The sequence below is a fragment of the Meriones unguiculatus genome, chromosome 7 (assembly GCF_030254825.1).
Source record: "Meriones unguiculatus strain TT.TT164.6M chromosome 7, Bangor_MerUng_6.1, whole genome shotgun sequence".
Classification (NCBI taxonomy): domain Eukaryota; kingdom Metazoa; phylum Chordata; class Mammalia; order Rodentia; family Muridae; genus Meriones; species Meriones unguiculatus.
Window position 1 is genome coordinate 41,697,415 of NC_083355.1, and position 24,141 is coordinate 41,721,555.

The 24,141-nt window shown below is 48.8% G+C and overlaps 2 protein-coding genes across 4 annotated transcripts; one reads left to right on the forward strand and one right to left on the reverse strand.

Annotated features, from left to right (window-relative positions):
- The first annotated feature begins 45 nt into the window (after positions 1-45).
- Positions 46-11,496, forward strand: Tnfaip1 (TNF alpha induced protein 1). 3 transcript variants are annotated; one of them, XM_060387198.1, is made up of 8 exons: positions 46-238; positions 716-845; positions 3,761-4,079; positions 4,898-5,067; positions 5,421-5,510; positions 5,587-5,639; positions 6,318-6,513; positions 8,488-11,496. In XM_060387198.1, the coding sequence occupies exons 3-8, from the start codon at positions 3,875-3,877 to the stop codon at positions 8,722-8,724; spliced, it is 951 nt and encodes a 316-aa protein (XP_060243181.1). In that variant the 5' UTR covers positions 46-238; positions 716-845; positions 3,761-3,874; the 3' UTR covers positions 8,725-11,496. The 3 variants fall into 3 exon arrangements, with proteins under 3 accessions (XP_060243181.1, XP_060243182.1, XP_021495446.1); XM_060387199.1 differs by lacking the exon at positions 716-845 and having other exon boundaries at positions 46-329; XM_021639771.2 differs by lacking the exon at positions 716-845.
- Positions 11,497-11,647: 151 nt separating this feature from the next.
- Positions 11,648-24,135, reverse strand: Poldip2 (DNA polymerase delta interacting protein 2). The gene is made up of 11 exons (XM_021639770.2): positions 23,899-24,135; positions 22,393-22,474; positions 18,924-19,021; positions 17,204-17,300; positions 16,967-17,042; positions 16,655-16,762; positions 16,385-16,521; positions 15,456-15,482; positions 15,144-15,269; positions 13,187-13,266; positions 11,648-12,625 (listed from the first exon to the last, which is right to left on the reverse strand). Exons 1-11 carry the CDS (start codon positions 24,057-24,059, stop codon positions 12,511-12,513), a joined length of 1,107 nt encoding a protein of 368 aa, XP_021495445.1. The 5' UTR covers positions 24,060-24,135; the 3' UTR covers positions 11,648-12,510.
- Between the last annotated feature and the right edge of the window lie 6 nt (positions 24,136-24,141).

Genomic DNA, 24,141 nt, shown 5'->3' on the forward strand with positions numbered 1-24,141 from the left:
TCACACCCGGAAGCGGAAAATAGCCAAACCCCAGCGGGCTTGCGACCCCACGGCCTGTTCGCGCGCTGTGCATGCCGGGTCTTGTAGTCTGTTTCCCGAGCCGCAGGGCTAGGCTGTAGCTCCGGAGTTGGCCGGCGCAGGATATGAGCTCACAGCCGAGATTGCAGGCAGCCACAGGCCAGAGGAGGCACGGAGTCCGTTTGCCTGTCGGCTGAGAGGAGAAGCGCCCCCGCGGACGGTGAGAGCCGGACGTGCGGTGCACCGGGGAAGGACAGGCGCTGCCGAGTCCTGGGCAGAAGCATGGGACAGCGCGTGGGGATGGAGTCCAGGTCCCTTGGGGATGGGAGGCGCCGCGGATCTCTATCTCAGAAGAGGAGGGGTGTGGCGGGAGAGCAGCCTGCACTGCCACGAGAGGGGTGGGATGTTTTTCCGTTTGCACAGGGCGCCCTTTGGGGAAGCCTAAGCGTCGCTCCCACGATTGCTGGCGTTTCTAGCCCAAATCAGTCTTCCCACCCCCTCGCCGTTCCTCGTGTCCTTCCTTTAGGATCCCAAATCTTTACCCTACTGCGATCGTTTGCCTTTTGTTCTGCTTGGCTTCTCACTAGGTTCTCTTAGAATCCATGTATGTCCCCCGCCCCAGGGTTACCCTACTATCCACAGGCGAAGTCCAGAGGGAAGAGCAGTGGAAACTTCATCCTCAGAAATTTCTTTCTAGGGCGTCACCTGCCTCTGGACTCTTGGAACTTATTGGACTGGATGGAATCTGGACTGACGTCATCTAGGACTCAAAGTGGCTGCATTGTAGGAAAAGAATAGATTAGCTCCGGATTTGACTTCCTCACTTGGCAAGTCTAGTCGTTGAGTTTCTTTGATTTGGCAGAACGTGTGCCTCCTTGATTCTAGGGAAATAAGGGTGGATACAAACTATGTGAGGAACTTGCTAAAACTTGTTAAGGAGTTGATTTTTTTTTCTTTGAGGTTAGACAATTGCTCACCATTCTACCATTCTAGTGTTACTTACTGTCAGTCTCCTGGGGCTCATTTCATCCATATTCCACCACTGAAGCAGATAAGAAGCCACCAAAAGGATATGCTACTTAGCACCCCTCCCCCCGGACCCCTACTACCACCCAGTCCAGGGACATACCTAAATCTTTTCAGGGACAGTTGTAGTCTTAACAAGCTGATATATATTGAATACTTAAAAATATGCCATTCATGCTTGAGGACCATCGTTCTGGGTTTCACCTGTAAGACATGAGGGCTAACAGGAAGCCGCTCAGTGTTCTGGGATTTAAAGAGGTTGGTTCCACTTTGGTGTTTTTTTGTTTACTTCTGTCTCCAGAATTGCTTCTGTGGTCTCTTGCCTGGCCCACTCCTTCCTCTGCTCTTCCCACTTCCTTTCATGTACTTTTGCAGCCAGTCCTACACAGCATCAAGGTGTACTTGGAAACTGTAAATAAATCAGATCACATCACTCCCCTCCTTAAAGCCTTCCAGTCAGTTCCGAAAGTGTATCGCAAATCACGGATAACCCAGATCTTAACTGTCTGGCTTTTATCAGACCACCTTCCCCCTTCTACCTGCATAGCAGCCACTATGTCACTACTTTTCCCAAAACTTGTCCTTTTTAGCAATGAATGTGTGTGGTAGTTTTGTCTGCATGTGTGTCTGTGCACCACGTGTGTGCCTGGTGCCCTTAGACCAGAAGAGGGCTAATCTAGAAATTCGATCTTTGAACCTCGGTCCTCTGGAAGAGCAGCCAGCCAGTGTTCCTAACTGCTGAACCATCTCTCCAGAGCCATAAAACTTTTATTTGTTATTTTTAAAATTTTGTTTAAGTGTACGTGTGTGTGCCTGAGTGTACCCATGTGCATGCAGCGGCAGCAAAGCCCAGAAGGGGGAGGACCCCTGAAATAGGAGTTAGAGATTATTGCAAGCCTATTGATGTGACTGCTGGGAACTGTACCTGTGTCTTCTGCAAGAGGCACACACGTTCTTACCCACCGAGCCATCTCTTCAGCCTCTAAAACTTGTTTAAACAGGAGCTTTGCTCTTGCTGTCTAGAATATACTTTTCAGACCTCAGCTGAAATGTCATCTTCTCTTGGGCAAAACTTCGACCTGATAATTCTCCTATCATTCTTGTATTCTGAGTTACACTGATCACCTGTGTAACTGCCTGCTTCTTTGTTCCTTTTTTAATAGTCTGTCTTCTAGTCTGTGTTTTTTGTTTTTGTTTGAGACAGGGTCTCTTTACATAATCCGGAAAGTCCAAGTGCTGAGATTAAAAGTGTGTGTCAGTATTCCACTACTGCCTAGCTAGGATCTAGTATTCCGACCTCTTTCAATTTGTAATTTTAGAATTTAGAACATAAGGAGCATCAACAAAAACAGAATGAGACCTTGATCTAAGCACTCTGGGAAGCAGAGGCAGTCGGATCTCTGGGTTCAAGGCTAGCCTGGTCTAGAGTGAGTTCCAGTTCCAGGACAGCCAGAACTACATAGAGAAATCCTGTCTCAAAAAAACAAAACAAAACAAAAACAGAATGCAAACCAGGAGGCCAAACCAACTTTTCCTTTAATCATGTCACAGGTCACTGAACTGTTAGTCATTTTTAGAGTCATCATCATGTCTGTTCTCCCCATTCTTGGTGGGGAGGAAGAAAAGAGAGATAGCGCTCTCAGGAAAAAGCAGCAAAATAGCCATCCTGTGTTCTGCCTTGAAAAATGGTGACAATTACAGGAACTTGGGGCAAGGCTGGTGCCAAGAAAGGGGAAGGTCAGGAAACCTGTGGAAGCTCACGTGACCCCTTACTGAGCACCCTGGCTAGCCTCTCCAAAGCCAGCCCTCCCTGAGCTCTCTTAGAACCACACTCATTTTCCTTCCTGGAACCAGACTTTCTTTGGCTGGTGTTAACCTGAGTCCTGGAGCAGGCTACCCCTGAGACAGGAAACGCATCCTGTCCATGTGGCTCCTGGGAAACTCCTAGGCAGGCTAGATTCCAATTCAGTTAGTCTAGAAGTCTGGAATCCTGGGAATCTTGGGAGAACATTTTCTGAAGTCAGTGTGGTAGATCCCAGGGCAACCTATTCATCCAGTTCTTAGCTAGAGCTAAGAGTTTTCCTTGCAACCTGAAGCCGAGCTGAGCCTGGAGGAGCTGGTGAGATGAGCAGGGAGGCCACACTCCTAGATCTGGCTCCTGATGTTCTGAGAACAGCACGGGGGCCATTCTTCTGTTGCCCAGTGTCCTTCTTGCTTTCTACTGCCATGATCAAACACTGTGGCCAAAAGCAACTTGGGGAGGAAAGAGTTTATTTGGCTTACACGTCCCAGAGTCTTCACTGAAGGACATAGGGGAAGGAACCTGGTGACAGGAACCTGAGTGTAGGCACTGAAGCCAAGGCCACAGAGGAAAGCTGGCCATAACTAGCTTGCCCAGCCTTCTTTCTTCTACTACTCAGGACCACCTTCCCAGAGATGGCACCACCCGCCTCCCATCAATCATTAATCAGGGAAATGACCCCACTCCAGGCCAGTGTCATGGAGGCATTTTCTCAATCAAGGTTCTCTTCACAGATGACTTTAGCTTGTGTCAAGTTGACAAAAAACTAACCAGCACACCAGGAACTTAGCCTCTGCTTGGGAGTACACGGGCTTATCTAGGAAGTAAACTGTGTCAGAGTTCCTACTGCTGTCCCTCTTCCTTTGTGGCCTCTTCTCTGCTGACTTCAATGTTCTCTGTGCCTCTTGCTTACAGCACTGAGAGTATGAGGCCCTGGCCTCTGCGGGCCGCTCATTTGTGACCACTTCCACCACGGCAGAGCCTTCCAAGCCAACCTCCTGCCGTGTGGTGATCTACCTGCAGCAGGAGATGTCAGGGGACACCTGTCTGTGCCCAGCCTCAGGGGCCAAGCCCAAGATAAGTGGTTTCAAGGGAGGTGGGCTGGGCAACAAGTACGTGCAGCTCAATGTGGGCGGCTCCCTGTACTACACAACAGTGCGGGCCCTCACCCGCCATGACACTATGCTCAAGGCCATGTTCAGTGGGCGCATGGAGGTGCTGACCGACAAAGAAGGTGAGCGGTTACATCCGGGCATGCTGGCAAGGGAGGGGAGGAAGGGGGCATCCTGAGATGACTTCAGGGCAGAGCTTAAGCCTGTCAGATCTAGAATCTGCATGTTTTCCTCTTCACTTCATACAAGTCTTCGAGCTTTAGAATTCCTTGAAATTGTACATTGAGAGAATTTGTATGCTTATGTATCCTCCCGAGGAAAAAGTCCATACTTGAACAATATTCAGGTTGGGTGTGGCAGGACACGTTGTAAACCTAGCATGTGGAGGTGAGAACAGGGAGGTCAAAAATTTGAAGCCAGCCTCCATTACATAGTGAGCGTGAGGCCAGCCTGGGCTACATGAAACCTTTGAATCCCAAAATGATGGCACAAAGCAAGTTCAGGACAGCCAAGGCTATATGGAGAAACCCTGTCTCAAACAAACAAACAAATAAAAGCTGATGTATGAGTACGTATCCAGATAGGATAAGATTGACACAAGCACAGGAGAGCCTGGCAGTGGGCAGAGGTAAGCAGAGACTGGCTGTTTCTGTATTGCCAGGGTGGGCTGAGTACCCTCAAGCTTATACATCCAATCCTCCAGAGTCCTGAAGAGCTGTGTTTTTCTCAGGTGCACAGCAATTCCTGGACTTAGGACAGGCAAGAGCAGCATAGACCTGAGGCCTAGAGTCTTCTGGTCACCCCTGGCCTGGCCTCTGGACTCTGCCCATATAGTTCCTTTTCTGGTGTCTTGCTGCCTGCCTCTCTCAGATGGCCTTTGCCTGCGCTGGATACAGCTGGAGGCAAAGGGTAATCCTGTGGGCTCCCTCTAAATCCCTAGGCTGGATCCTCATAGACCGATGTGGAAAGCACTTTGGCACCATCCTGAATTACCTCCGAGATGACACCATCACCCTCCCTCAAAACCGGCAAGAAATCCAGGAGTTGATGGCTGAAGCAAAATATTACCTCATTCAAGGACTGGTAAACATGTGCCAGACTGCCCTACAGGTACGGGAGGACTTGGGTAGTTTGATGAGGTCGGGAGTTGTCCCTCTGGGGACATGAGGCTTGGCTCCTGTTGGAAAGGAGGTTGATGAGTCCAGACCCATTCAGAACAATGGGGAGCTCCCAGGCCCAGCAAACTACTGCTAGGGAGTGACGCCTGGCAGCACAGGCAGGCTGTGCATCTAGTTCATTTGCCTAGATGTCTGAGCTTTGGGTTTCTGGCAGTGGAGAGCTCCTTACTGGCTGGGACTGTCTCACCAAGAATGTCATGGTACCTCCTTACGAGGCAGGGGTGACTGGGGCAGAAGGCCTGTGCAAAATCCTAAAGGTGGCTTTGTGCTCTGTGTGTTGCCCAGGACAAGAAGGATGCCTACCAGCCCGTGTGCAACATCCCCATCATCACGTCCCTGAGGGAGGAGGACAGGCTCATTGAATCCTCCACCAAGGTACTGAGCACGCCGAGGGCCTTGGCCTGGGGACACCAGGCTCCTGGTCTAGCCCTTACTCTTTCTCCCCTCACAGCCTGTGGTGAAGCTGCTGTACAACAGGAGCAATAACAAGTACTCATACACCAGGTATGGCAGGCATCTGTGCCGGGGCCCTGGGAGGGCGACAGAAGCAGCTAAAGGGCTGAGCAGCCGGCGCGGGTGCTGGGCAGCGGGCACGTCACAGCTTCTCGACACACACAGCATGGGCTTTGGAACCACCTTTGCTGGGGACGATGGACAGGGATGCTGAAGGGAAGTCAGGGGAGAGGCATATTTGTCAGAGCCTGGTTGGAATGTGGGTGTTAAAACGTAAAACATGCCTGTGTCATATGAGGAGCATGCCAGGGATTTCTATCCCTGTTGTCTTAGTAGGTGAAAAGGAGTGCTAGGAAGCATGAGCTGAGCCCTCCTGAAGCCTGTGCTTCTCACTGTGCCCTCCTAACAGGCCCTGGTTAGGCAGACCCGGGTGGCTGTCCCCTGTGGACACTGCATCACCCCATGGCAAAGATGGAACACTGCTGAAGTAGCAGTGAGGGACTTTTCCTTCCAGGCTTAAGAAGGGGTCACTTCTTTCCCTCGATGCTCTCTGCTGGAACTGAGAGCCAGCTCCACCCCTTTCCCTCACGGTCCCCAGTCCCACAGGGTGTTCTCTGCCTCCTGGCCATCGCTCTGCCTTGGCTTCATTTCAGCACTCTAGGGCCAGGGAGTGCAAAATCCCCTGTGCTGGACCCTCATTCCAGGCCTGCTGGCCTTGTGGTTTTTCAGCAACTCTGACGATCACCTGCTGAAAAACATTGAACTGTTTGACAAGCTGTCCCTGCGCTTCAACGGTCGTGTGCTCTTCATCAAGGACGTCATTGGCGACGAGATCTGCTGCTGGTCTTTCTATGGCCAGGGTCGAAAGCTGGCAGAGGTGTGCTGCACCTCCATCGTGTATGCCACAGAGAAGAAGCAGACCAAGGCATGTACGGGTTCTCCTCTGTCAGGGGACACATCACACAGATGCCAGGGTGGAGAACTGGTGCTGCCCCAGTGCACTGTTCCCGCAGCAACAGAAGGGCCACATGTCCTCCCAAACGTGATAGGACAGAGAAAGAACAAAGGGGTTGGAGGATGGCCAGAAACTGTTACCAGCTGCCAAGAAAGAAACCTACTGACCCGCAAGGAACTTTATGGCACTGTGGAAGGACCAGGTCTTTGAAGTTGTCATAACTCGGGTTCTGGTCCCGCCACTTCTCAGGTGTCTGACTTCGGGGAACCCCCTCGAACACATTGGTCTCAGTTTCCCCTCTTGCAGACATGAGAATGAGAATCTGAGTATAGCCAATACATGGAAAGGTGCGACTCAGAGGAGAAACTGTGGTGTGGCTTCCTGCTGAAACACTGCTCTTGCAGCCAGGCGAGCATGGTGCTCGTGGTCAGCCGGCTTCCTGAGCGCCTGGGTGACATCACAGTGCCAGGTGAACACAAGGCACCTTCTAGTTTTTCTTTTTGAAACAGGGTTTCTGAGGCTCAGGCAGGAGTTTGCTACATAAGCCAGGCTGGCCACAAGCACACAGCATTCCTCCTGCCTCAGCCCACTAGAGCTAGGATTACAGGCATAACCAGCTGTGTGAACTACTTGACCAGAGGATTTGCGTAGACTCAGATTGTCCCTGTCTGCAGATGCCAGCAGGTGCCCTCGCTCCAGCATATACTTGGCCACAGCAGGGTTTTACTGGGTGGAATGCCAGGCAGATTATCTGAGAAATTTGCTTCAGGCTGAGTGGGCTGCTGGGGGTTGTCCAAAAGGCAGCTTATTTGAGGTGGCAATCTTGGGCAGTGGGTATAGGGACAGGGGAGGGAGGAGACAGGCAGTTAGCTAAGGGGCTGTGGCAGGGGAGTCAGGATTCAGGGCCCAGCAGCAGCAGAGGTGGCAGGGCCTGTCTCCCTTGGTCCTCCCTTCCTTCTGTGTGCGCTCCTAACCCCTCACACCCCAGCTACACAACAGGCCCAGCTGGAGCCATTCTTTCCACCTGAGGTGGAGGCGCAGCAGCTCAGTGTGACAGATTTGCTAGAATTCTGGGATCTTGATAACTTCTCTTTCCTCTCCACTGATCCTAGGGGTGGCCCTTTGAGGTCAGAAGAGCAGTGACACTGCTTATCAGATCTGCTTCTTTCGGACCACATCTATTTGTGTGGGTGGGTGTAAGACAGGACAGCTTGGAGTTCTCTCCTTTGGGTCCTGGGACTGAACTCAAGCTGTCAGGGTTGGTGGATTGTGGCAAGCACTTATACCAGCTGAGCTAGCTCTCTGCTCCCTCCATCCCTTTCTTGAGACAGGATTTCACTAGGTATTCCAGCTTCAAACTCTCCAGCCTCCCAGGTAGGAGGGATTACAGATGGGCACCACCCAGCCCGGCTAATCAACTGCTTTTTATTATGTATTTGGTTGTTTAGCCCAGCTATTCCTGGGCTAAAGAATGTCTTTCTTACTATGTTGATAACTCTCGAGATGTTAGCTCAGCGTGGTGGGTGTACCTGGAATCTCAGTGCTCAGAAGGCTGAGGTAGTTGGAGGATTCTGAGTGTGGGGCAGCTTGGGCTTATGTAAAGAGACCCTGGCACAAAAAAACAAAACAAACAAAAGATAGCCATTGACATCACTTTACAGATATAGAAAGTGCAGCCCAGAAAGCTCAGGCCCAACACCTGGCACCTAGCCCATGGAGTTGTTTGTCCTGGACATACCCATGTGTACTAGTCTTCAGTTGTAAGGTACTGAGGGATACATGGGGTGTTAGTCTGTATTCTTATGTTCCCTCATGCTTCCCTTGCTAGCCAGGCAGCCACATGACTTCTAAGTTAGGAAGCTTCATGGAAGAGGCAAGGTGAAGAGCCTTGACATGTTTCCGCACTAAATGTAACCTTACTCCATCTTGTCCCCTTCTCCCCAGGTGGAATTCCCGGAGGCCCGTATCTATGAGGAGACACTCAATGTCCTACTCTACGAGACCCCTCGGGTCCCTGACAATTCCTTGCTTGAGGCTACAAGCCGAAGCCGCAGCCAAGCCTCCCCCAGTGAAGATGAGGATACCTTTGAACTTCGGGACCGTGTCCGCCGCATTCATGTCAAGCGCTATAGCACTTACGATGACCGGCAGCTCGGCCACCAGTCCTCTCATCGAGACTAATGAGATCCTTTGGAAGTCAGGACACAAGAAGCCCTGTCTGCCACCCTGTGGTACACACCCCACTGGCCACCCTGTGCTGCTCCTGCTAGCTAGGAGCCTTCTCTAGTATGTAGAGTTGACAGGCCTGCCTGAGGTCAGGGAGGCTGGGAGAGGAAAGGCCACATTGTCTCATTGGCCCTCCTCCCCCAGCACTTCCAGATGCCACCCCACTTCCTGCCAACAGGGAGCTACTTCTGCTCTAGGGTGAATACGCTGACTTCCCAGCTCCTGGCAAGTACAGTCCCAGGCCCTTGGCTGAGGGCCCCTTTTTTATGCTGAAGAGCTTTAGTTCCTCAGCTGAGGCCCACAGCAACAGCTTTGTTCTAGGGGAAAGGAGGCTTCTGGTGCTGTTAGGACCCAATTTTGAAAAGAAAGGACAGTCCTCTTTTTTCCCCAAAGTGTTCAAGCGTAGGTAGGACCTGGTTTTTTGTTTGTTTTTAAATCTAGATGTTAGCATAGTGGCCGTACCTATAATCCCACCTATAGAGAGGCAGAGGCAGGATAACTTAGCAAGGCCTTATCTCAATATAAAAATTTTAAAAGGGGGCTAGTGACATAGCTCAGTAGAATACTTACCTAGCATGAGTAAGGCCCTGGGTTCAGTCAATCCCCAGTACTGCCACATACACAAAATATCTAAGAAATTACTAGTTTCTAGTTTCATGAAGGACAGCCTTGGACTAAGTATTTGTAACCCCTGCAGGATGCCAGGACCCCACCTAGGCAGACTCCCACACACATACTCCACCCTTTTCAATGCCCTAGGTCCCATCTTTAAAGCACTTTGTATTACTGGCATTCAGAAAACTCTATTCTGCTTTGACCCAGTTTTTTCTGACACTAGTCTCCTCTTGCAGAATCTGAGGGAAGGGATAAAGCAGTTAACAGCCAGGTGGGCTGCCATAGTCTGTAATGCCAGCACTCAAAGGCCAAGGCAGGAGGGTCACAAGTTTGAGGCCAACCAGGGCTACATAGAGAGACTTTGTCTCAAGAAAAAAAAAAAAATAACTAAACTGACCAGGTTTGGCTAGTCAGCTTGACTAGCCAGCCCAAAGACTACCAAGAGAAGGATGCCCAGTTTGAGACTGTGGTTTTGGTAACGTCCTATGGGGATCAGACGTCACCCTACATTGTCGGGTCACATCACTGACTGAGACGCAACAGGATTGTTTGGTTTGCATCTCATACTTGGGTATGCTCAGCTCTAAGACACGCTGTCCCCACAAACCATAAAGCCGAAAGCGGTGACGCAGGCCAGAAACTCCAGCTGCAGCAGAAGGCCATGGAGCCATCAGCCAAGGACAGCAAGCTCTTGGAGCCCCATGCTGCCAGCAGTGCCCACAGATGTGGCCCAGCCTATGGCAATCACATCTCGGTTTATGTGCTGGCTCTGGGTGGTGGTTCTGCCTAGTGATGAGTCTCCAAATACATAGTAACCAGGGCAACTTAAGCCTTTGAAAGGCCATTATTATTTTTTGGGGGTTACTTGACCATGGGGGTAGCAAGGTCTAGACTGGTTGTGAATTCCTCTGGGCTTTGGTCCCCATTCTCCCCTCCCCTCCCTATTGGGCTTGGCCCTCTTAACTGGACTCTTTCCAGAGGAATGTAGTCACTGAAGGGAGCTGTTTGCAAGGCTGACCAAGTGTGTGGCTATCAACAGTGCTCAGGAAGGAACATGGGTTGTCAGCTGCATCCATTGACTGCTCTTATGATTGCCAAACACAGCTCACCTCTCAGAGCCTACGGGCAGATGCCAGGTCCAGGGTTGGGCTCTCACAGGGACTTGACTTGATGTGATAGAGCAGGGGAAATGTGACTTAGCAATCAGCATTTTGTCTTAATCACAGTCTTGAATGTATAAATAGCTCTAAGATGCTTGAGTCAGGCACCTTGGTGATCAGCAGCTACTAGTTCTTCCAGATCTCACAGGAAATAAGATGACAATCCATTTTTGTCCGAGTTTAGGCTTTGAGTCTTTCCCACAGACTTTGGAATGTTGCAGCATGAGGCCACCAGTCTATTTTCTCAGCTGTCCCCGAGAAGCCAGATTCCCAGCTCCCTGCTGCATATTTCATTTGTTCCTTTGCCTCTACATCCCCATTGGCCTGTTCGGTGCTTTTACATCCATGTCCTCATATTTTCAGTTTATTCCTTGACCTCCACACCCCCTTTGGCCTCTGCTTGGTGCTTTTACATCCGTGTCCTCATATTTTCAGTTTATTCCTTGACCTCCACACCCCCTTTGGCCTCTACTTGGTGCTTTGACATCCGTGTCCTCTGCTGTTCAATGGTATCTAGTCGTTGGGCTGGAAAAGCACAGTAGCAGAAGTCCCAGGTTGGGCATTTGTCTTCCTTGACTTAAAACATCTTGGTTTAAGGAAAACACTAACACTGAAGTGATCTGAGCTTCTTTGCTTGGACTTTGTGGCTTGGGGTTTTGTGGGATTTCCCTGTCCTATCCTAAAGTGGCCTTTGGCAGGATGGGTTTTTCTGATCACAGGCAGCCCCAGGAAGTAGGCACAAAGCACAGATGAAGGTCAGACTGGGAGCTGCTAACAAACACTAGCTGTGGGCTCTGTTGAACTTGGATTGTGTGTGACTTGTCTGCCTAAAGGGTAGCACAGGTTCTGGCATGAAAGAATGTGTCCTTTATGGCGTACCTGCAATCCTTCATTGCTTACCCTAAATGATAGAAGTAAACACTAACTTGTAATAAAATTGTGTTACACTGCAGTAGTGCTGAGCCATGTTTCCAGTGAGTAGAGCCTGGCCAGCTCACAGCTGTCGGCTCAGTTCTTATATTCCTCTTCCCTCCATGACCTTGTGTTCTGGTTATGTCAGGAGACTCATTCCTCTGTTGTCAGAAGATTAAGAACAGCACTCATAAGGACTGGAACTGAGATTTAATAATGCAAGAATGAACAACCTCTAACAGTGACTACAGTGGTGAAGGAACCCTAAGAACTGGAGCAAAATGCAGCCCAATTCTCTGACTCCTGTTGATCTCAAAGCTCAGAAAGCGGCTTGGCTTGGTCACTGTCCATAACTGAAGCTGCTTCTTGGCTGGGTTCCCGCACTTGTGGTCTGGATGCCTGACAGACTTTTGCTCAATGCTCAGAAGCCCACACCTCCAGGAAAACTGACTGGTTTTGCCTCACTCTTCTCCAGGCCTAGTGAAGCTACAGATGCTGGTGGCTAATCAGTGTTCACAGTCAGGCCACTCCAACTCTAAATTCTGGCCTCCTCTGCACTGGGCCAAGGGTAAGGAAGAGACCAAAAACTTAGTCCAGTGCAGTCCACTGTTAGCCAGTGCCCCCAGGAGATATCCAGCCTCTGAGGAAGACACACCCTAGCAGAGCCAGAAGCTCCCTAGAAGAAACTTTGCATGGAAAGCAACCAAAGGTTCCCACAGGGCCAGCAAGGGAACCTGAGACCCTGGGGACAAAAGTGGCCATGGTGGCCAAGTGAGCACTGATTTATTGACCACACCTCACATTCCAGAAAGCCTGTGACAACTGAAACAGTTCCCTAACAGTTTTGCTGGAATATGGTATAGGCAGGGCCTGGGCAGAGGCCAACCTTGGAGGAGTCTTATGTGGGTCTTCCAAGAAAAGTTACGATCCACCTCCAAAAAAAGGAATCCCACAATTAAGAGACCCATTCTGGCCCACAACAGGGAGAGGTTTCGAGTTCTGCAGCAGTTATGGGTAAGAGCTGTTCTGAGAGCCCAGGCTAGGCACTCAAGGCCTACCAGTGAAGGCCTGAGGGCGGTGTCTTCTCATCTTTATTGCTTTCCAAGGAGAAGGGTGGGATCCGGACATCGAAGTGGGAGCCATCAGGTCTCTCAAAACGAAATGTGCCCCTGAGGATTGGAGAAGCTGCTTTAGAGGAAGTATGGTTTGAACTGAAAGCCCACTTGATCTGTGTGGCCCCATGTCCTCTCTGACCAGAGCCACAGATGGGGAAGGCTGGGATTATCATGTACCTAGCCCATGATGGGTTAACCAGAGATCCAAGAGCCTTGTGTGGGCACAAAAACACAGTTATTCAGATTCTGCCACTTGGATACATACTACATAAGCAGCTCACCTATACTCAAGACTAAGGGAAAACCCAACTACACTAGCCATTTGGTACAGTCCCAAGTCTTGGGACCTATGTCCTTAACCCACAAATTGTATGGAACTAAGTCATAAAAACCAAACAGTCCCACACAGCAATGATTAGCACCCATCTATGCTCATCTCAGGACGAGTTAAGCTTGTGGGCAGTTGGCATGAGCCGAAATAGGATCTCACTATGTGGCCCAGGTTGGCCTAAAATTCTCTCCCAAGTGCTGCAGTTACAGGTGTACAACCACCACACAGCTTCAGCTCTCACTTTTCTGTCTGGAGTTGAGCAACGCCCTCCAGCATACACTCACCACATGTGCCCACTGGAAGCTTGCAGGGAGACATGGCTGCTATACTGGAATGCAGGCTGCTCCTTGGATAACACTGGTTCCTAGAAGAATTCAGGCAAAATGGATCAGGCCAAGCCCCAGAAACCACCTGCACCCTGGGACTGCCATATGCTGACCACCACCACCCAAGCAACCATGACAGCAGACACATCTACAGGGACCATCTTTCAGTTCTTCCTCATGTAACATGGCCAATGGCCTGAGCCTTTTGTTCTGTCTCTAGGAAAAACAAACGGGGGACCAAGGGAAGGACGCTGGGAACACTTTGGAAACATCTCTCCCCACATTCACTCACATGAACAAGTGCCAGACACAACAGCAGGCCCTCTGCCTGCTGATGTTACTCTCTTGATGACCATGGAGTACTATGTGTGAGCTCTACTTTCGAAGCAAGAAACACTGGGTTACATAATTTGCCCAAGATAGGCATGGTAGCACACACTTTTGATCCCAGCACTAGGGAGGCAGAGGCAGGTGAATCTCCATGAGTTCATGGCCAGCCTGGCCTACAGAACAAGTTCTAGGACAGCCAGGGCTACACAGAGAAACCCTTTCTCAAAAAAAAAAAAAAAAAAAAAAAAAAAAGAAAAAGAAAAGAAAGTATCCAGAGTTATAGAGTATATAGCTAAAATCTGAAGGCAAGCCCTATTTAAGTTTTTGTTTTTGTTTTTTTTTTTTTCTTTTTTCAAAAACAACACATAGCCCAACCTGACCTCAAATTCAATTCTGCCTGTTTCCAGGGCACTGCATTACAGGCATATGCCATACACTCAGCCCAAGCCTTGTTTACTTTTGCCCTACTTTTCCAAGTCTCTTCTAACAATGGTGCTACATGACTTTCTCTCTCAAGAGACAGGGTAGAAGAGGCAGGGAACATGAAATCAAATCTTTCCAAGGACCAGTAGATGTATGAATGCAAAAAGAAACATGACACAGTAAGTACATGTTCCAAAATCAGAATGCTTTTGTTTCTTATTGGGAGAAGTAATTAATTACCTCTGTGTGCGCACACACACATGCATGCACACACGCGCATGCACACACACCTGCAACTTTTATTATGTGTACAAGTCAGAAGATACCTTGAAGGAGTCAGTGCTCACCTTCTACCATGTGCGTTCCAGAGACCAAACTTAGGTTAGCAGGCTTGGCACCTTTATCCACTGAGCCATCCTATCAGCCAGTATATATATGTATGTATATATATATATATATGTATACATATATATCATATTTTTTTCCAATAATGTCTCATGTAATCTGGCTGATTTCAAACTTTCTATGTGGCCCAATATGGCCTTAAATTCTTATCCTTCTGACTGTATTTGCCACAAATTCACAGTTTTAAAAGACATGCCATCTCGGTATGATGTAGCTAGAGTGTTCGCCTAACATGCACCAAGCCCTTAGTTTGACCCCAAGTGTTGGAATAGGGTGGAGAGATTAGTAAGACACACTCAACAGTAAGTACCTGAGCTTTGGGGCTGGAAAGAGCTCAGCAGTTAACAACACTTGCTGCTTGTTCAGAGGACCAGGTTTCCAGAGGTATGTGTTTCAAGACAGGGACTCATGTATCCCAGGCAGTCGAGGATGACCCTAAACTTCCCAAGTGCTAAGATTATAGGCACAAAAGCCATGCTCAGTTAATGCAGTGCTGGGTCAAGTTCATGATGCAAGGCAGACACTCTACAACCGAGCTACATTCCCAGTCTCATCAGTTAGCTTCTAAGTCTGACTCCTCATCTGTGAAACAGGTTACAGACAATCTGCCCTACAGGGCTGTTGTAAGATTTCAAACCACAGACAACCCAGTGTTTTCACACAAGGAACACATTGTCCATAACAGAAAACATACCAAAAGTTCCCAGGCCTGCTAACAGGACCAGCAACCAGGCCACAGTGGCCCAATGATGCTCACCCTGCCCACCACCCCTCGTCCTCGAACTGTTTCCAAGGTGCCTGAGAGACTGAATATCCGCCAGTGCCGCTCCCGGAGCTGTACCACATCCCTGTCCAGGTTCTCCAAGCGTATACAGTAGCGCCACTGTAAGGAAAGAGCTCCTGTCTGAGGAAGAATAACCCGGAGCCAGCCCACCCAGACTCCAGACCATAAGCAGCAACAGGGCTCCCACAGCGTGCGTGGCTGTATCAACCCCGGCCAAGAGGCAAAAGCTGTGCCTCTACACCACCCCCAGGCCCTTTCTGAGCTCCTGCCAAGGGAGACACTCACCCAATAGACGTGGGAATTCTGGGCTTCCTGGAGGGGGAAAAGGTTTGAGGATGAGACTAAGTATGTTCCAATCAACACATCTCAAATGAAATATCCCTGGAAGGCGGCAGAGACTGATCATGCTGTGAATGTCTGAGAGCCAATATGAATGTAACAGAACTATGGCCAACAGCCTCCTTGCATCCTTCCTGTTCTGCCCCCTCTACAATCCTGTCAAAACCAACAAAGCTGGATGCCAACAGAAACCCACCACAGGGCTCATTCTCACCAGCCTCCCTGCCAGCCCTGACCTCATCACTGCCACCTAGGCCCCTGTTGTCCTCCTCACAGCACTCTCACTGCCGTGCCTGGAGGAATGCTGACATCCCTATGACTGAGTCCTAATAGGCAGCAAGTCTTCCATTTATACTCATATCTGCAGACCTAGCTTAGAGTGAGGAAAGACACAAATCAGTAAATATTCAGTACTAAATACAAAGTGTGACAATCAGTTCACACTGATTTAGGCAAATATATGTACATATATATGTATGTAAGATTTATTTATATATGTTATGTATATGAGTGCCGTCTTAATGCAAGCCAGAACAGGGCATCAGATCCCATCACAGATGGTTGTGAGCCACCATATGGTTGCTGGGAATTGAACTGAAGATCTATGGAAGAACAAGCAGTGTTCTTAACCACTGAGCTGCGTGATTTTCTCTAGCAGAAGGGAGATGGAGGAGCTGGCATGGAGAACTGCTTACTTCCTGGTCTGTGGGTTTCCTGCTCTAAGTCATACTGCTGGCCAGTATCAACCCCACCCTACACGAGCACTTAAAAGCAGAGATACACTTCCACCCACACCCCAACAGTCACATCAGGGATACCACACAGAATCTGGGGCCTAGTCCTGCTAGGCGAGGCTGGCCCAGGCTAGCACATACCCTCATGCCCATGTAGAAAGGGATGACTGTGACACGGATATTCTCAGTTGTTTCACGGTGGACATCGGAGAGCTCTAGCCAGGGATGATTCTTCTCTTGCCAGGCCCGTAGGGTTTCTCGAGCCACAAAAGGGGGTGCTAGAAGAGAGAACAGGTTAGCCCAGACCAGAGTCCTGGGCATAGCACCCACTTTCCAACAGTCTCTCCAGAAACCCCTTCCCAATCCTTTCTGGTACTCTAAAGAAAGGGTCTTCCCCTCCTGAGAGACTACCTTTTGTCTGGTCATAGAGAAGAAACCTTTCAAAGAGCTCGTGTTGGATGGGAACCTGATCCGTGGAGGTGTAGGGGAGGATGTCCTCATGGCTGACATAGTCCAAGCCTGGCACAAAGAAGCAGAGCTGGTGAGACTCACAGAGCATAGACTGTGAGGGATACCTTCTGGCCTTGCCCAAGGTAGGCGACCCTGGCACCACAGTCCTCAGGACCATGATCCCTCCCAGCAGATGACAGGACGTCAGATTCCTCTCCCTGGGACACACCAGACCCCTGCTCCTCAAGTACCATTTGGATGATAACCCCTCACCTGGGATGGCGTAGAGGGCCCGGCTGTCATCATGGTTAGCCAAGAAGGTTACAGCTTCTGTCTGAGATCTCTGAGACTAAAGCAAAAGGTGATTCAAAGGTTTCTTGGCTACCACACAGTCCTGAGGCCTTGAGGCTCAGAGCTGACCTGAGTGCTCTCTGACCCCTCTCTGACCCTAAATGAGTGAAATCCTTTCCCATAGAGGGGACCTGAGGCCCATGCGCTTTGCTTACTTACTATATGTGGGCAGTCACGGGCGTCAATCAGCACCTGATAGTAAGTGTGAGTTTTGCCTTTCACCTCCTTAGAGCCATGACCAGCAGGATTCTCTGCCCTGTGGGGTGAGAAGCAGCCCAGATCAACCCAGAGAAGTGGAGGCTGTGCCTGGCCCAGCTAACTGCCACCTCCTCTTCCACATAAGCTGGTGCATGATCCGAAGGGGCTGTGGCACAGGTTGGTAGCTGCTCAGCACCACTCCAGCCAGGCTCACTCAGGGCAGACAACTGAGCCTGTGGGGAACATGCAGTTACCAGTCTCTGGAGAGAGTCCAGTTACTACCTGAATCCCCAAGGCCACAGGGATGGCATGCTTCACCCCAGGGTTGTCTGGGACTATTCACTGGGGCTTCCTTCTTTTAATGTACGCCAGTGATGATATGCAATTACCAGAAAGATTACAACTGGACATCAAGAAACCGAGAAACAGGGCTAGAAAAGGGCTTAGTGGTTGAGAGCATTGGCTGCTCCTCCAGAGAACCCAGGTTTGGTTTGCAGCACCCACGTGAAGTTCACACTGTCTGTTACTTGGTTTCAAGAATCCTTCCCCTTTAGGAGCAGCGCATGAATGTGGTCCACAGGCCTGCGTGCAGGCAGAATGCTCATCCACATTATATGAAAATAAAAGCTTTGGAAAGGCAGGAAGGAACCAAGAAGAGCCTGGTGTGGTAGCACACGCTCTTCTCAGAACTGAGTTGACAGAGGCAGACATAAGCTAATCTCTGAGTTCAGGACAACCAGGGCTACATGGCAAATAAATAATAAACACTTAAATAATCAAAAAACAAAAACAATAATAATAAATAATAAAGGAGGAGGGGTGGGAAACGGCTGTGGTTAAAGAGCACTATCTGCTCCAACAGAGGCCCAGGTTTGTTTCCCTCGTATGATGGCACATAGCAGGCTGTAACTCTAGTTCCAGAGGTTCCAGTGCCCTCTTCTGGCTTCCCTGAGCACTGCACAGACACACATGCAAGCAAAACATCCATACATATAAAATCAAAATAAATAAATATTTTTTTAAAATAAAAGAAGTGAAAAAGAAAGAAAATAAATCAAGACAACTGTTCTCTAAAGAGTGGGTAGGCATGTATTCTGGGGAGGCCTAAAGAGAGCATATATACTTACTATAAAGCACTTTTGTCTCCATTGGTATGCGTGCCAGAGAAATACTCTGGGGTTATTTCTTTTGTTTGTTTTTTTAAACAGGGTCTCTCTACCTAGCCCTGGCTGTCCTGCAACTCGTTATGTAGATCAGGTTGGCCTTGAACCCAGAGAAATCATCCTGCCTCTGCCTCCCGAGTACTAGAATTAAAAGTGTACATACTGCCACACCAGGCTTTCTGTTCTTTCTTTTCTTTTCTTTCTTTCTGTCTCTCTCTCTCCTTCTCTCTTTCTTTCTTTCTTTTTGTTCTTTGAGACAGAGTTTCTCTGTGCAGCCTTGGGTATCCTGGACTCACTTTGTAGGCTAGGCTGGCCTCAAACTCAGAGATCTGCCTGCCTCTGCCTCCCCGGGTGCTGGGATTACAGGTGTGCGCCACAGCACCCGGCTGCTTTGGGTTATTTGTAAAGCCTGAGACAATGCTGTTTTCACCCGTGAGGCCCCAAATGCGTATGTCTGTCCCAAGCCAGGCCACGTGAGGACACTGTGAGATAGTCACAGAAAAGTAAGGACCACTTACTTTTCTGGAGCTGTAGAAGCCACATCCCGGTCATACAGTCTGGCCTGCCAGGGAAACAGGACAACCCCTCGGTAGCCAAAAACACTATGAAGGAACAGCTAGGAGGAAAGAGAGACCACCATGAGACCACTGTAGCAAATCCGCCCAGGCGGAGGCAGCTGCAACAGTGCTGCCAGCTTTCCCCTCGCACTCTGTACTTAACCCAGACAACCGCAGGGTTCTCAGGACTCATACTGGGCTGACCCCACTCGCCCTTCAGGTCAACTTTGGCCTCTAGTTTCCTTTGACCTGCCCTACTCTTAGTCTAGTATAAAGTGACTAATTATATCTGTCTTTTTAAAAAGATGTTTTACTTTCAGTTATGTGTATGTATCTGACTGTGTGCTCAGGTGAGAGCCGGGACCCAAGGAAGTCAGAAACACTGGATTCCTTAGATGGAGCCGTAAGCGGTTGTGAACATGATAGGCATGACGGGAACAAATTCAGGTCCTCTGGAAAAACAGGAAGTACTCTTAACTACTAGGCTATCTCTTTAGCCCCTACTGACCAAATTTTTGTCATTTTCTTGGAGCTGTGAAGTCCAAGACAGAAAGAACACTAACACACAACACCTGTTAAATTTTAGGCATACAAACAAACAGCTTCCATCATTTACTATGGGTTAAATCTACTCCAGGGCACTGAGAACAAAGCTGAGAAAGAGCCAGAGCTTCACAACCACAGCTGATGCACCGTTCTCAATGTGATCATGAAAGAAAAAAGGGCTTCCTCTCCTGTCTCCTACCAGCTTCTATCTTAGGGGCCTCTGCAGAAGTCTGGCTTTCTCCTCATGTTAGTTAAGTAATCCCTGTCCACAGCAACGAGGAAATAGAACCTACTGACGTATCAAGTACACTCATTTCCAGAACATGGAAACCTCATCATTTTTGTTTCAGAGGTTGTTGAAATTTTTGATCCCAGCCTGGCCTCAATCTTGCTAGGTAGCTAAGGATGACCTGGAAGTCCCGATCCTCCATTTTCCCAGTGTTAAGGTTATAGGAGTTAGCTACCATGTTCAGTTTATGCAGCAGGATGGAAAGCAGGGCCTCATGGATGCTAGCCACTCTACCAACTAAACTACATCTCTAGCCTAATTTGGGTTTTTGCTTTTGGGTTTGTTTTTTGTTTTGTTTTGTTTTGGTTTGGTTTTCAAGACAGGGTTTCTCCATATAGCCCTGGTTGTCCTGGACTCGCTCTGCAGACCAGGCTGGCCTCGAACTCACAAAGATCTACCTACTTCTGCCTCCCAATTACTTGGATTAAAGGCAGGCACCACCATGCCCAGCAACCTGATTTGTTTTTTGAGTTTGTTTGTTTTTTCTGATTCAACTTTGTATTTTAATACTTGAATAGCTATTACGAATTAGTCTTCCGCATTTGATAATTGGTGCGGTCAGCAGCAGAACTTAGAATTAAGTAGTAAGTCAGTTATTTATATATTGTTTTAATAGTTTGTATCTAATACTTGCTTTGAACAGTCATTTTCTTTTCATATAATTTTTTTAAAAATGTTAAGTGCATTGGTGTTTTGCCTGCATGTATGTCGATGTCAGATCCTAGTGTTACAGGTGGCTGTGAACTGCCATGTGGGTGCTAAAAATTGAACCTGGTCCTCTGGAAGAAGAGCCAGTGCTCTTGACCACTGAGCCATCTCTCAGCCCCTGAGCAGTGGTTTTCAAAACACTGTAACTGCAATGAAAAAAAATATGATTGAAGATTGCCCACAAATATCAGTTTCCCTAACCAGTGTGTAAGTGGCAGGTTAAAAGCATTGGAATATTTTGCCGGTCTCTATTCCCAGGTCACAGCCAGGACTGTCAGCACTCACTCTTCCCAGCCTCTGTGTGGCACGTCTTCCTTCTGCTGGAAGGTTCCTTTAATGTTTCTCTGAGTGCTGGTATGTTTTATTTTTGAGCACTTTTGAGATTTTCCATTTCTCTTTTCCTCAGTAGGCTTATAAAATGGTTGGGTACTCTTTTCCTCTTACCCTTTGGGTCTGTCTTTATATATGTAGTCTTCTAATTACTAAGATTTTAGACTTTGTTTTTCTTTAACTTGTTGTTATTCTACTCCTTCTCTTTCCTCAAATACAAATTAAACATACCTTATGTATATGAGTGTTTGGCCTGTGTGTACATACGTACACATGTATGCCTGATGCCTGCAGGTCATAGGAAGGCATCAGATCCTTTGGAACTGGAGTCACAGGTAGGTTGTGATCTACTGTGTGGGTACTGAAAATTGAACCCAGGTCCTGTACAAGAGCAACAAGTGCTGTTAACTGCTGAGCCATATCTCTACCTTCCTCATTTTAATTCAAGGTCATTGACATTTTTCTTCAATATGTAATGTGGAAATTTTACTTCACGTGTTTCTAATGTTAGAAAGTGTATATTTTTCATCTATGATTGTTTTATTTGGGTGCTGCAGGTGTGCCTCAGAGCCCAACACCTGCTGTTGAGACTCTGGGCTCTCTTTGTATTTTTAACAAGAATCTTTAAACTTACATTATTATGGGGAACAAGTGCCATCGCGTGTGGAGGTCACAGGATGGATGGCTCTGGAATCCGTCCTCCCGCCAGCCTTATTCCTGGGCTTCCTCAGTGAGGGCCTCTACCAGTAAAGCCACATCCCTGGCCTCTTTCTGTATCAAAGGATATCTCCATACCAGACCTCACTGAAATGAGCCTTCTGCCCCTGCTTCTGGAGCGCTGGGAGTAGATGCTACCACACACCTCTCTCCAGAAGTCTCGCCTTTAAAAGATGTGTGATTCTAATGGCACATGGCTATGCACACACACTTACACAGAAGCGTGCATAAGAAATAAATAAATGTAAAGTACCTTTCGGGCCAGCTAGAGGGTTCACTGGGTGAAGGCACTTGCTGCCAGGCCTGATGACCTGAGTTTGATCCCTGAGACCCACATGGTGGGAGACAGAACCACTTTCTACAAGCTGTCCTTTGATCTCCATGCATGAGCCCATGTACATGTGCGCGCGCGCACACACACACACACACACACACACACACACACGCTCTCTTGGTCTCTCTCTCTCTAAAAAGAGCAATGTAAAATTTTTTCTTAATTTGTGATTCTGAGCTGAGCATAGTTGCATACACCTGTAAACCAAGTGTTCCATAAGTTTTCCAAGTATTCCATAGGAAATAAGAGAAGTTCAAGGTCAGCCTGGGTTATAGGATGAGTTCAAGGCTAAACTGAGCTACACAGAAGACCCTGCCTCAAAACGAATCCAAAACATGAAGATGGATTGAGCAGCATAGCACCTGTCTCTTGGGCTGGTAGGGAAGGGGATGTGGAAGAAAAAAAAACAAAAACAAACCACTGAGATGCAGTATTATGACCAAATCTAGCTCCATTCAGAAATGTAACATCCCATGAGAGTGAGAGCCACCCAGCACAGCGCCTACCTGCCCAGTCTCATATTTTCCATTTTGTTTTGGCACCTCAAATACACCAACGGTCTCCAGCACTTTGCCCTCTACACGGTTTCTGATTGGGAAGAAAAAGAACAAGCAAGTAAAGAACTGAGAAGGCAGCATTCCTTCTCCATCAGGACAAATGAAACAAACAAATAAACAGAGAAACAAAACCCTCTAGCATACTGAGGGGCCAGAGTACTGAGGCACCAGGGAAATGACAGCAGAGGACAAGGATGCTGCTTTGCCTCTTTTAGGAAGGAAAAGATCCAGCCACGGGCCCCTACTTGCTGAAGTCTTTCCCAGTCTTCCAGGGTTACTTTCTCCTGTATTTGCTTAGCACTTCCAAGGTCATGCCTGCACATCCTGTTTAAATGTACATCATCACCCTCCCTCCCGGGTACTTGAAGCATGTTAACGCTCCTTCCAACTTTGCATTTCAGCTACTGGTGTCCCTGCCTTGAGTCCATGAAAGACCATTTGTTCCCTGAGAATAGTGCCTAGTAACAAGTGCTCAAAAAGTATTTGTTCCGAGGCAAGCAGTGTTACTCAGTAAACCTGTCATTTGCTACTTTGAAAAACTGTTCTGAACCAAACATGGTTCCACACAGCTGTCATCCCAGGGCTCTTGAAGCTGAAGCTACAAGATCACAAGTTCTAGGCCAACATGGCTACAAAGCATGATTCTCCCAATTCTACAAATCCATTTACCCTGTAAACTGTAACAGTCTTTACCCTGACCCCAGGACTTAACATCTCTAGATTACCAAAAGTACACCATACAGTACAGTTAGTACTGGGGTCTCTCCACATAGTTTGTTTCAGATTTACTTAAGTCTTAAATAGCAAATATCTCCCTCAGCCACTATTGGGTTCAGTTCCATCAATTACCCTTTGAAATAGGACTAATTTTTCTATGGACCTGTCAACGCACTGTGATTTCATTTTGGAAATGTTAATTTCACACCCAACTTTTCAATCCTGCCTGGTCCTTTAAAGGCTTTGTTTACACCATACCCAAGCCTCGAACTCTCTTTCCCAAGTCACATAGGTAAAACCAGTCTCCCCAAGAAGACCCAGGAACCTAGGACCCACAAAGGTAGAAATTTAAGTCGATTTGTTTCCCACTTAAAAGCATCTTCTGAGAGCTATTAACCCAAAAGAGGCTGGGATCAAAGTCAAAATCCCTGTAGCTGTATTAAATGGCAGCCCAATACAGGTGCTGGGGACCCCAGGCAGGGAGGCAAGATTCGCTGGAGAAGCATTACTTGCTCTCCGTCAGAGCTGCCCTGAACTGACAGGGCCCTGGGCCGTGCTCCCCTCTCAGCTCCTGGCACATGTGCCAAGCAGCGCATGTTGACTCCCCGCTCCGGACCCGTCCTCAGGTGGCACTCCGGTTGCCCACAAACAGTCGGGCCTCCTGGCCTCGTTAGTGGCTAGGAACCTGCTCCCTAGATCCTGGGCCCGTCTCCCTAGCCCCCTCGCTCGGTCCCTCACCGGGACGACAGATGCCTTCGTGTCGTCGCTGCGGCCACCGGCGGAAGGACCCCTGCTCCACCGACCGCACACAGCGGCCTCGACCCTCGGGCCGTGGTCAGCGAGCGAGACCACCAGCGGCTGCTCACGGCCAGGGCCCGCCGGGCCACACAGCCTGCCATGTCCCGCCCTAGCGCCCGCTCGGCTGCTGACACAGGGCCCGACCCGCGGCGGGGCGGTGTCCCGCCCCCGCCCCACACTGCC